General features: G+C 45.5%; 1 protein-coding gene across 1 annotated transcript; it reads left to right on the top strand.

Moving 5' to 3' along the window:
* Positions 1–5,697: 5,697 nt before the first annotated feature.
* gfm2 (GTP dependent ribosome recycling factor mitochondrial 2) lies at positions 5,698–13,293 on the top strand. The gene is made up of 20 exons (XM_080846910.1): positions 5,698–5,858; positions 5,985–6,063; positions 6,169–6,214; positions 6,303–6,400; positions 6,810–6,935; positions 7,263–7,351; positions 7,483–7,571; positions 7,802–7,862; positions 8,118–8,303; positions 8,645–8,725; positions 8,870–9,018; positions 9,730–9,870; positions 10,124–10,223; positions 10,511–10,715; positions 10,829–10,905; positions 11,074–11,212; positions 11,976–12,161; positions 12,371–12,486; positions 12,668–12,850; positions 12,943–13,293. The coding sequence occupies exons 1-20, from the start codon at positions 5,823–5,825 to the stop codon at positions 13,069–13,071; spliced, it is 2,316 nt and encodes a 771-aa protein (XP_080703036.1). The 5' UTR covers positions 5,698–5,822; the 3' UTR covers positions 13,072–13,293.
* The last annotated feature ends 25 nt before the right edge of the window (positions 13,294–13,318 follow it).

The following is a 13,318-nucleotide window of genomic DNA, read 5'->3' as shown; positions in this document are numbered from 1 at the left end:
AGTGCGACAGTTGTCACCATGGCAATTGGCTCAAAGTGGTTAATATCTATGTTTCTTTCCAAACTCTGTAGATTTTTTTTTTTTAATTGTCAAGTAGACTAGTCTTTGAAGAGAAGTGTGGTGAAGGTCCTTTAGCTTTTCCTATTGTCTTGTGTACCCATAATAGTACTGTGAGGGTTTTTGCTGGTTGTCATGATAACATGAGATGTGACTATAGGGATTTTCAAGTGTTTTTTTTTTTTTTTTTTTTTTTTTTTTTTTGCCAAGGCAGAAATTCATCATGGGTATGTGAGCCAGACAATTGTCTTATGTCCTCCTGTGATGTGAAAGTTCCTCTGGCCCAGCAGGCGGGCCACTCTGTGTCCTGCTGGGCCTCTGCTCTTGAAAAGGAGAGAGTGAGAGGGACGGCGGTAGGGAGCGTAAGGGCCAAACAGAGCTGCTTATTTCTGCTGGCCTGCTTTAGGAGAGGGAAAAGGGAAGCAGGAAAACACACTTGAGGCTTGCTAAAGGCTACATTCCTCTCAGCTTAGTTTGGCTTTCCCCTCTCCTCCCTCTCTTTCACCCTCTCATCTCCAGCTACCATTTCTGTCTTCCTCAGCATGTGAAGTACCCTGTTTGATCCCTGAGTTGGTGTGTTTGTGTCCACATGATGAGAGCACAGGTAGTCAAGCACCAATACTGAAGCACATTTTGTAGTCATTTTAGTAATTTACACAAGAACTTTTCTATTTGCATGTTGGTTACGCGGACCCCTACAGTAAGCATGCTAATTCAGTCCTACCAGATTACCCAGAGGGGTGATTTCTGATCAGAGTCCAAACCGAGATTAGCGTTACTTGGCATTTTACGTTTAACAGATGCATTTATCCTGAGCAACTTGCAGAAAGCTAGCAGGTGACTCAGGGACCAATGGAACGCGGATGTGGCCTAGATCTGGCCCTCGTCTGGCACGCATTGGCCAGGCCCATATTAAGCATACCTTAGCCTCCTGACCCTAGGCCCTCGTTTCCCAGATAGAACCTTAATGATGAACAGATCTGGTCCTGATCTGGTGCAGAACCAGGGCAGCCGTTCTCAGGGTTCTAAGTCCAAGATCCCCCAGTAATGCCACAAGAGGACGACTCTGGTGTTGTGTACACAGGAAGGTTAGACTGCATCAGAATCTTATTTGGTTGTGGAGGTGCATGGAGAAAAAAAACGCTTCTTCCGGTCATCCTTCTAGAACCCTTAAGGATTCTTTTTTAGAACATGCATAGGTTCTCTTTTAGATAAGCGGCTCAAGATTCCATAACTTGTCTTTTGGGTCCCTTTAGGAGTTTAGAAGTGGGAGTTGGGGCAGAAAGCTCTTGTCATTCACTCCTTCATGTGGAGCCAACTGAATGCAAACTAATCCCCTTTAAGACACCTTCAGGTGCAGTCTGCTGCTGCTTAGCCTGGCTAGCCTGGGCTTCTGTGTCTGAAATCAGTCTGAACTCACACTCCTTCCAAGTGCCTATCGGTGAGAGTAGTAATGGAGGAGACTGGGGGGTTCAGTCCTGACCCTCTGTGATTCTCCATTCAGCAAAGCATGTAGATTACGGTCCCTCCTGGTGTGGTCTGTCCGCTATAGGTGTGTTTGTGTGTGTGTGTTCTCTTCAGGTTTGTAACACACTCGATGTGCATGTTTGTGTGAACGTGTGTATCTTTACTGACTGTGGGCGCTTAAGTGTAAGTTTCATGACTTACCTTAGGCTGATCGTCTTGGTGGTGGTTTGTTTTATATACACAGTGAAGTTTATAAGTTCAACTGCAGGCAGAATAGCATTACTCAACATCACTCCCTGCCATCCTGATCCGTTTCATTCACACACCGTTTCATTCTCACCTTGTTCTGGTGCTCTGTTGTGACGTCACCAAAGAACCATTCAGGGTTCTGTACTGCACCGCCTTTACCAGTAGAACACCATCAGGTTGTGAGGCGTTCATGCCGAGGTATCAGCTGACTGAGGAACCGATCTGGCTCCGCTCTCGGCGTCCTCGTGTAGTTCTCCCGTCTCACGGGCTTCTCCCTCGTCTCACTTTTACTCCTGTTTCACTCCGTTCATTTCCTGGTCCGGATAACGGCGTGCCGTAGAACAGGTCTGGACCAGATCTGGCACACATCCGGCGTAGAGCCGCACCAGGTCTGCTCCAGGGTTGGCACCTATCCTAACGACCACAGTGGGGCCCAGTCATGAGCCGAGCCGAGCTCCTGGAGGCGTGTTCTCACATACGAGAGAAGTCCATCCCCACTGCAGGGTGATCTAGAGGCCCTGGAGACCGATCCTAGATCTGCTCCGGTGAGATCTCCCAGGAGCTCGGTTCTGCATCCTCTAACTTATGAGGCCCACAGGGGGAAATACACACCTGTCAGGCAGGGTTTGTGTGTGTAACAGACGCTGTGCCTCTGTGTGTGTGTGTGTGTGTGTTTTTGTCTGTGTGTGTAAGAAATTGCATTTTACTTTCTCGTGTTGAAGCATTAAAGCATAAGGTAAGCTATACTGCTACAGCTAAAGCACATGAGGAGTAATTTATTAGTGCTGCATTTATTAACCTCTGGTATTTTCATTCGTGACTAGTGCTGCCATTTTTAATATTGTCATGACCTGTATTGTTATTTCTAGATGGATGTTGATCACCTGTAAAATAGATTAAAATACAGTTTTTGTTTGTGTTTTTTTTTGCAAGCACCAAAGGAAGTAAAAAGTTGTTACTGTTACACCGATGCCATTTTTGATGACTAATTTTTTTCTGTGTATGTGCGTGAGAGAAACAGACAGGAGAGTTAAAGTTTGTCAATCAGATGGTTTTGGAATGGTCTTTTGGTTTTGAATTTTAGTTTAAGTTTAAGCCAAGCCATTTTAGTTTACGGAACAGCATTCAGTGGGTGCTTTTCATATCTCTCCGAAAATCAAATATTTACACAATCCTTTATTCACACATTTTAACCTCAGTCTCCAGGCAAGTGCAACTCCTCCCCTAAATATTTTATTCAAAGGCCCTTTTCTCATAGTTTTTTACACAATTGGTTTACTTTATAGCCTTGCATGCAGATTACGCTTCATAACCATTCCGTCACGCCAGCTCTGAATCTGACACAAAAATCTACATCTTCAAGGCTGAACTAGGACTCCTGGGTCAACCGCTTGTTTGTCAGCTACTAAAAATAACCCAGCATGCCGCAGGGCTGCAGTACTCCGTGCACAGCCAGGGGGGCAGACACCAATTGGGCAGTGAGCTACCTACCCCCGGGGGTGGCCACCAGTTAGGGATGAACAGATGGACTGAGGGTGCTAACCCAGTTTTTCTCTGTCTGTCCCTCTCTCTGCCTCCCTCCATCTCTCCCTCGTTCCCTCACTTATAAGCATGTTCACACATGCGTGAACATTATTCAGGAGGGCGCATTGCCACCCAGCCGAATTAGCACACGAAACCACAAACAGTGGCAATGTTTGTATAAACCTACACATGCTCTACATACAACTACATGTACTTGGATGAGGACTCGTTTGGTGCTCACAGTGCATTCACAAACTCCCTTTAATCTGTCGTTAAAGCACGGGTGAGTGAAGATGTGTGTCAGTGAATGTGATATTGAGCATACTCTTTTGTGTGTGTGTGTTCAGATGGGATTTTTATGTGCCTACTCATGCTGACACATTAGTGTGTGGGAGCACATTGCCGAATGAGTGCACGCTGCACAGAGCAACATCTTGGCTGCTGATGTTCATAGACAGGGTGCAGTAGGAGCACATGGCAGACCTAAAAGCACTGGATCTGCCTTCAGCACGGATCAGATTTGGCCCGGATCTGGCCCGGGCTCCAGAGGGACAGGATGTGTTATTACAGTCCAGCTGCAACAGAGAACCAGGCAGCTGTGGGGTCAGAGATCTCAGTGGAGGCTGAGCCTGAGAGAGGGGCCTGGTAAGCAGGGCTTTTTGCTGTGGGTGGAGAGAGAGACATAGAGAGCACAGGGTGGAGCAAACAGCACTTAAGCATTACCCCCAGAGAACTGGCAGACCAGCGATAGAGGAAGAACACTAACAAGCGTGTTAATGAGCTCTAACATCAGTCTTCATTTGAATGCAATTAAAGGATGCCTGAACAAACTATTATGGCCTACATCTTGCATGGCAGATTTTTGTTAGTTATTTGTTTAATCAAAACAGACCCACATCCTGTAGTCATGACTGCACCTTTTAGGTCATGTGTACTGCCAGCAAAAGTGTATTTTTTCCGAGAATGCTATTGTAAAGGCTCCATTTGGTTATTCTTACACGTCTACTCCCTCCTTGTCCCTTTCTTTTGTATGTTCTTAATATAGCTTGAGAAATTTGAAGCTGGGATCACAGATGCGTTTGATCTTAAAAGAAAACTAGCTTTTGTTTTGCTTTGTGTTTGATTGGAATCCTGGAACAGAGAGAACAGCCTGTAAGACGACTGATTTCCTGTGTGTGTGTTTGTGTGTGTGTGTGTGTGAGAGAGAGAGAGAGAGATAAAGAAAGAAAGAGAGACAGACAGACAGAGAGGGGGAGTGTTTCTGTATGAGAGAGAGAGTGTGTGTGTGTGTATGAGAGAGAGAAGGGGAGTGAGTCTGTGTGTGAGAGAGAGAGTGAGTGTGTATGTGTGTGTGAGAGAGAGAGTGAGTGTGGGTGTGTGTGAGAGTGAGTGTGGGTGTGTGTGAGAGAGAGAGTGTGTCTGTGTGTGTGTGTGTGTGTGTGTGTGTGTGTGTGTGTGTGTGTGTGTGTGTGTGTGTGTGTGAAAGAGAGAGAGTGTGTGTGTGAGTATGCGTCTATATGTGTAGGCAGCATGTGGAGGTGGGAGGATTACGTAGCTTGTTCTGGTCAACTGTCCAGTCGCAGGTGTTTGTACATGTGATCCTGCTCAACCTATCTCTTCTTCTCCCTGACTCATACGCACACACACACACACAGGTCGAAAGCCTGGTTCTATTTTAATGAGCTTTGAATCACATCAGCTTTGTTGGGAGACACAAGGTTGAGAATTAGCACTCAGTGACTGCAGAGGAATAGACTAAGCGGTCAAGTAAACGAGGAAGTCAAGCCATTCTGGCCAGTGATCTCAGAGTAAGAATGAGACGATTATGAGTGGTAGTATGCGAATGTTTACGTTAAGAAACACGGTTATAAACATAATGTATTTATTATACACATGTGGGCCTACCTGTATGTAACATAAATTGATTTCTAACATGCTTAACAGTCAGAATACATTTCTGCACACTCTTGATTATCATTCAATATATTTCATGTTGTTATTTGGACGCCTTTATCTTGAGCTCCTGTATATTTACAGTCTCGAATGTCGTTGTACCGTTATCTACTGGCGAACAGACGGGAATTGAGAAGAAACTGAGCTAAAGCAGAGTCTGTATTGCCATCTGCTGGTTGAACGAATATCGGGTTTGAAATTGAGTTAAATTTAACGCTGCAAAATAATTCGGAAGCATCGAATAGCCAACATAACAACAATTTAATTTACTAGGTAACGATGTTCTCTCGATGACTCTATCTCGGGGGAAATGGTCCATAAACTATAGGCTACTCTATCGCCCACTGTAGGTAGGCAGCCAGACAGTTAAATCCTTACGAATCCCCTCTCGGAACCAAGGTCACTGCGCATTGTTTCCAGTGTGCATGTGTTACAGTAACACTGTGTTTACCTAACGTGAGGGAGATGTCAGTGGATAAAGTTTGACAGATTTGTTAAGTCCGTCAACATTTATAGATTTTTGACATGAAGCATCAGACATCATATACGTAAAAATACTCTGGAAGGACAGTATGCGTTTTGGTGTCACATTTAGCATCTTGCGAGCGGTAAGTGACAGAGATTGTCAGCGACTCTAGCCACAGACAGTTATTCATTTAACCTTAAGGGCTGTAGTATGTAACATCTCGCTAACCAATGCAGATTAATGATATTACCTGTGCTGCATCCTACAGTATGCCGGCTCCTGCAAGAATGGAGGTAAAACGTACAGTTGGAGATGGCAAGCGAAAAGAAGCTATCGGTCTTTACCAGGTCCGTCCAAGTCGTCCCTTAACCCACAACAAGGGATGGAAGAGATAAGATATTTCCAACGCTCATATTTATTGCGCTAAACTTGTCCTTTTTTCTCATGACTAGATGATGTCAAATCGCCACGGCATGTGGTCAGTCCGGACATATCAAAGTATGTCTGTTTTTCTCATGGTTTTAGATGTATGATACAATGGTTGTGTACTGGTACTGTTTGTGTACTTACATCACCACTTCTTTAGAATCAGAAACATTGGGATCATGGCGCACATCGACGCTGGGAAAACTACCACCACGGAGAGGATGCTGTTCTACTCCGGCTACACCCGAGCGCTTGGAGGTAAGTGAAAGCGAAGGGTTTTTGTACTTAAAAGTTGAGGGCGGTTATAATGCATAGTCGGCTACTAGATGATTTATTATGAAGTTTAGAATATTCTCTGGAGAAACAGTAGGAGACTTGGCAATGTGATCAGTTGTTACTATGAATGAACTGTTACAGGTGAGTTTAACTGCCAGGTAGTATGCTAATCAGGAATGTAGCCAAGCCACTGTACATTTTCTATGGCCCCAATCAGAATCATCACAACTTGTCGCCATCTAGTGAATGCATCCCCTCTGCTTCACCAAAACAGACTTAGAGATAAATACATCAAATACATAAAATTACCAAATACCATAAAGATGACCACATCTAGGGTCATTCTCAGGCCCTGCAGGACTAAACCTCCTTTGTCTTTTTCTCCACTTAGATGTGGATGATGGGGACACAGTGACAGACTACATGGCACAGGAGAGAGAGAGAGGCATCACCATCCAATCAGCAGCCGTCACATTTGACTGGAAGCAGCACCGGATCAACCTCATAGATACACCAGGTGCTCTCTTTAGGAATTCCTCTTCAGTTACTTCCTTGATGTTCCCTCCCTATGTGTCACATCTTATTACATTCGTTTAGATAGTTGTCAGTGCTTGTTGCCGATAGTCTTTGTGCTGTCTGCATCCTCCTTACAATAAACCTATTAGGACTGATGTCATTTGTTACAGGATTAGTTTGAGCATTATTATTGCTGGTGCTTACTGTGTCAATCGTGGTTGCTTGTTAATGGTGCATGTTTTGTTAGAAACGTTGTCAGGAAGTTATTGAAAGTGTTTGGTGTTTCATCAATAATGTTATCATCCAATGTGGCATGTTGTTATTGTAGGGCACGTTGACTTCACTTTGGAGGTGGAGAGAGCGCTGAGGGTGCTGGATGGGGCTGTGGCCGTGTTTGATGCCTCAGCAGGGGTGGAGGTGAGTGACCGCGCCACAGCACCTCAGACAAGGCTGGACATATCTAGTGTTCAACCGCACTTCAGTGGGCCAGGAAAGCTTGTTTCAATCATACGTGTGTGTGTGTGTGTGTGTGTGTGATTGTTCTTAAGGCCCAAACCATGACTGTTTGGCGGCAGGCAGAGAAATATGAAGTGCCTTGCATGTGCTTTTTGAACAAGATGGATAAGCCTGGAGCCAGGTAATATTCATGAATACACTCTCTCTCTCTTTCGCTAGCTCTCTTTCACACACACATGCATTCATGCACACACACTTCACTTCAGTACCATCTAGCAGCTCTCTTGTGTCATTGCGGCTCTGATCTTAGGTGCCTAGAACAAAACGTAAGGACAATGAAGCAATAGATTGCAATGTACATTTGTATAGTTTCAATGAGGGTGAGATTTGTGTTTAATTGTCTCTCCACAGTTTGAGCCTCTCCCTCCAAAGTATGAAGGACAAACTGAAAGCCAACCCAGTCCTGCTGCAGGTACCGACATGCTTTATGCCATCACAATCAGCATTGCTATGGGGTTACACACTCAATAAGTGCATGCCTTTTCTGGCTAGTTATTCACTTAAACATATAAATATATGTAAATGTATGTGTCAGTTTCATGATAGATAGAAAGATAGATTGATTTATGTAGCGTTGCAGCAGCAATTCACATAATGATAAGCTGTTACCAGTGATCTAGACCTCAAACATAAAGAAAGAAGCAATCTCTTTAATGTTTCCTCCCAGATTCCCATTGGTAGTGGGAAAAGCTTCAGTGGATTGGTGGACCTGATCACCAAGCAGCGAATGGCGTGGCGGATGAGAGGGCGGGAGGATGATGGGCGTGTGTTTGAGGTGAAGGACCTGGGGCCTGCGGATGACCCAGAGCTCCTCCAGCAGGCCAGTGAGGCCAGAGGGGCCCTCATAGACCAGGTTAGCCAGACACCCTGGCAGGTGAAATGCCCCCATTTCCAGACACTGGATGAATATTTGTGCTGTATGGTTAGAAATGATTTAGTCTGAAGGAGTAGCATAACAAGCCAGCGTTAGAGGCATAGTTTTGTCTTTCTAATTGTGGGAGAGGATAGCAGTATTGTGAAGGTGGTATTACATGAAGGTGTAATATATTTTTTGATATAGTATAACATTGGGGAAGAGTAGATAGAACTCATAAAGTTCTATAACCAAGATTTAGATCAGTGTCTGTGGATGGGTAGGGTAGATGTTTGTTAATGTGTGTGTGTGTGTGTGTGTGTGTGTGTGTGTGAGCTCAGGTGGCAGATCTAGATGATGAGTTTGCTGAGCTGCTATTGGGGGAGTTCAGCGAGGACTTTGATGCTGTGCCTCCAGGAAAGGTAAGTGGAGAAAACAACGGCATCCTTATGAATTTTGGTCTATGATGGCAGTGTGCATCTGATCCTTACACATTCGACTGGTATTTGATGTTTAAGCTTTTGTGTATGTGTGCGTGTGTATGTGCGTGCGCGTTGGTGTTTCAGCTTCAGCAGGCAGTGCGGCGTGTCACACTGGCACGGAAAGGTGTCCCCGTCCTGGTGGGCAGTGCACTGCGCAACAAAGGTGTCCAGCCACTCCTGGATGCCATCACTCTCTACCTGCCGGCCCCCAACGAGAGGCACCATGATCTGGTGTGCGTCAGACTGGCACAGATCAAGAGATAAACACATGTACAGACAGCATTGACAAGAAACTAGTACACAATCAAAGCGTAGACAAGAAACTAGTACACGATCATAGCGTAGGCAAGAAACTAGTACACGATCATAGCGTAGACAAGAAACTAGTACTCGATCATAGCGTAGGCAAGAAACTAGTACACGATCATAGCGTAGACAAGAAACTAGTACAAGATCATAGCGTAGACAAGAAACTAGTACACGATCATAGCATAGACAAGAACTAGTGCACAGTCATAGCTTAGACAAAAAAAACCTAGTAAACGATTATGGTGTAGACAAGAAGCTAGTACAGAATCATAACGTAGACAAGAAACTAGAACACGATCATAGCGTAGACAAGAAACTAGTACACGATCATAGACTGTTTGTTAGCCCTGTTCCAGGTTGATTACTCCACTGCTGGTTTAAGTCTCTCCTTACACTTACTCACCTGAGTGGACTACCAACTTAACTGACTAAACATTGTAGTAACATGTTGCGCCTGTAGCAAATGATAAAACTAGGAAAGCAGGCTCCGTTCATGAATTTAAAATTTGGAGATTTTGTCGTATAGGTGTGGGTGTATTAGCATTAAAGTGATGTTTGCACTAAGGTGCATGTTTCTGTTAACAGTCATGGATATAAGAGTGACTTGTGTACTGAAGAGTGTGTTCTTCTTCCAGGCGCTGGTATAAGGATGACCTGTGTGCGTTGGCCTTTAAAGTCGTCCATGACAAACAGAGAGGGCCGCTGGTGTTCCTGCGGATTTACTCTGGTTCCATGAAGCCCCAGTCCTCAGTCCACAACATCAACAGGAACGGAACGTATGTTGTCAACACACCATGTCATTCATTCTGAAATGTTCAAACACTGCAGTTTGAAGACAACTTGATGACAATGAAGACAATTCACTTCTGTGTTTTGATCTTTACCGCTAAGTTATGATAGAATGTATACCTTACCTGGACTGATGTTAGCTTGGAATAAAAGCAAGCTAAATGTAAATATCAATGTAACTGTAAAAGTGAAACGATGAGTTGTCCAACAGCTGTTCGTAATAGCATGGTGTTGTCTTAGGGAGCGGATGAGTCGTCTGCTGCTGCCGTTTGCTGATCAGCATGTGGAGATTTCTTCTCTTAGTGCGGGAAACATCGCCCTCACTGTCGGACTCAAACAGGTCAGAGACACAGCACACACAGACACACAGACACATAGCACACACAGACACACAGACACAGACACAGGCACAGACACATACTTAGTTCATGATGCACTTTTAGTGTGTATGAGTATGACACACATATGAACACAAACTTACACATTATTTCATGCACTTCAGTGCAAAATTTCTAGCATACATACTCACTATACAGACACATAAGACATATGCACAGTGGATGTCCTTGATAAAACAAAACCTGACCTTTTGCATGTGTGTGTGTGTTTATGTTGTATTCTTGACAGACGGTCACAGGCGACACCATCGTGTCCTCTAGGGCATCTGCGGCGGCAGCAGGCAGGCGTGCCCAGGAGGATGCCCAGGAGAGGAGCACCTCAGCTGGGGGAGGGGGAGGCAAGGAGGCCCCGGGGCTGGTCCTGGCCGGGGTGGAGGTGCCTGAACCCGTCTTCTTCTGCTCCATAGAGCCTCCATCTATGGCCAAACAGGCCGGTGAGTCAGTGTCACTGCCTTAGAGAGGCTTGTAGAAAGGGAAAAGTAGACTTGATTTAAAATATTCATGTATTTGTAATTTGTGTGTTTGTGTGTGTGATTTTTGTGTGGAGACTTGGAGCATGCCCTCACCTGCCTGCAGAGGGAGGACCCCAGTCTGAAGGTCCGCATAGACCCAGACTCTGGACAGGTAACAACACACACGCACAAACACACATAGGCACAAACACACACACGCAAACACACAAACATAGACACACAATCATTGAACGATAAATCAACTTGCAACTGTGGTGTCATATCTCCTTTCCTCCCTCTGTTCTGTCCCCCCTTTTCTCCACTTCCTCTTCTTCATCAGACTGTTCTCTGTGGTATGGGTGAGCTGCACATTGAGGTCATCCATGACCGCATCAGGAGAGAGTATGGCATCGAGACGCACCTGGGCCCCCTACAGGTGGCCTACCGCGAGACCATCCTCCAATCAGCATCCACCACAGGTGAGCTCAGCAGCAGCTCAGCCAATCACACATCACTTGAATCTACTAGTCAGAAGCAGTACTATCAAAATGACACAAACTCCTGGACGTGTGCAAGATATGTCCAAGAAAACACCCTAATGCAATTCTCCTCTCAGATGCCTGTAGTCAGTGTGACGGTAGAGTATGGCAATACAGGATTATCAGGGGCAACAGTACAGTTGAAGTAAAAGGCCTTAACACCAAGACCGATCCCATGATCGAATGATGTGGATGTAAGATTGTCTAACAGTAATTTACAGGCAGACAGTGTGTGACTTCACCACTAGGATGCACTATAGAGCAAAACTTGCTCCTGAATGTGAATGCCATCAATTTGCGTGTGTGTTGTATGCTTCTGTGTTTTATAATTCACCTCAGCTCTTGGATGGCCTTTGCTCATGTGTAACATTGATATCGCACCACTAATGCATAATACTACGACAGCAAATCAAGCATGAGCGTCTCTGAGCACGGATTAAAAATGTACCAGAGTTTGTGAGCCAGATATCTTTCTGATGTGTATTATTGCTTTAGAACCTCTCAATTAAGAAGAATTTTACTCATTGGTAGACCACAGAAAGACGGGCAGGTTCTCCAACCGTCCACCATACTGTCACCTTTTGGTGTTAATCTTGATGCTTGCTGATGATGGATTGCTGGAATATTATTCCATAATATATTTCATTTGATGTCACTGTTGTGACTTGGATGTTATCGTCTGACCGCTCTGTGTGTGTTTAAGACACTCTGGACCGGACGGTGGGCGAGCGTAGACACAAGGCCACAGTCAGTCTGTCTGTCCATCCCAGTGACGACCCATCATCCTCTTCTTCCTGTGATGTGAACTTGGAGGAGGAAGTGGAGCAGCAGCTTCCTGCTGAGCTGCGGGAGGCGGTGGAGAATGGTGTGCAGAGCTCTTATCTCCAAGGTAACCAGAATCCATGACCTGAGAAACCAGGGTGAAGGGGGCTCAGTTTCAGTATGCGTGGAAGACAGACCTCACTGGCCTTGATCCCTCCTGACACACACACACACACACACACACACACACACACACACACACACACAGTGTGAACCTGACCTGTTTCAGGTTAATACCCTGTAAGATCTATTTTTGAATTGTTCCTGTGTCTCTAGGGCCGTTGCTTGGATACCCGATGCAGGGCGTGAGTGCCACCATCCAAAGTGTGGGCATCGAGCCGGGCACCTCACCAGCCATGGTGGCAGCTTGTGTGTCGCGCTGCATGCTCAAGGTGTGTGTGTGTGTGTGTGTGAGAAAAAGAGTGACGCTCTTTATTGTGTAAGAAAAGTTAAAACGAATGATATTTTGTTGAATGATTAGAGGCAGTTATTGACTATTTGTGAAGATGTGAGTGAAAGATATTAAACTGATAGTTTTAAGTTCTGTGGTGTGTGTGTGGTTTGTGTGTGAAGGCGCTAAAGCAGGCTGGTGGGCAGGTCCTGGAGCCGGTGATGTCACTTGAGGTGACAGTGGAGGAGGAGCTTCTGAGCCCTGTGCTTGGAGACATCGCCCAGCGGCGGGGCGCTGTGCAAGATATCCAGAGTCGCCACGACAACAAGGTCCTGCTGGCCACTGTCCCACTGGCCAAGATGATGGTGGGTTGAGCAGGCAGCACAAACACATCTCGACTCCTCAGGCTCCACAGATCACGTCTGTGAATAAATCTTCACTTCCTTTTGATTTTCAGGGCTACTCTACAGTCCTGCGAACTTTGACCTCCGGGAACGCCACCTTCTCTCTGCAGCTGTCCAGCTATGAGGCCATGAACCCGCAGGACCAGACTGCTCTGCTCAACAAGATGGCAGGCCTGGCATGAAGTCATTTCCCTCTGCATGCCAGAGGCGTCTTGCCAATACAGTTGAGAAAAATGAGGCTTTAAACTAGGCACTTGAAACCTCTAAGGCCTGGCAACTAAACAGGAACCGCTCTGTGCAGTTCCTCAGGGAAGTAGTGGTTTACCATGGGAGGACTTGACTCAAAACTCAAAAAGGACTGTTATGCAAGTCAGTGGGAGGTGAGCGTGTCATTGACATAAGGATGTTACTGGGTATTTAAAATGTGTA

This window comes from Sprattus sprattus (genome assembly GCF_963457725.1).
Source record: "Sprattus sprattus genome assembly, chromosome: 11".
In the NCBI taxonomy this organism is placed as follows: Eukaryota; Metazoa; Chordata; class Actinopteri; order Clupeiformes; family Clupeidae; genus Sprattus; species Sprattus sprattus.
Note: the sequence above shows the minus strand (reverse complement) of the source record. Positions and strands in the feature narration are given on the sequence as shown.

Excerpts from the sequence above, each read along its gene's own strand:
- gfm2 (XM_080846910.1), top strand. The coding sequence starts at position 5,823 with ATGCGTTTTGGTGTCACATTTAGCATCTTGCGAGCG. Across the intron at positions 8,304-8,644 it reads GAGGGGCCCTCATAGACCAG|GTGGCAGATCTAGATGATGA; the intron begins GTTAGCCAGACA and ends GTGTGAGCTCAG. Across the intron at positions 12,162-12,370 it reads GCAGAGCTCTTATCTCCAAG|GGCCGTTGCTTGGATACCCG; the intron begins GTAACCAGAATC and ends CTGTGTCTCTAG.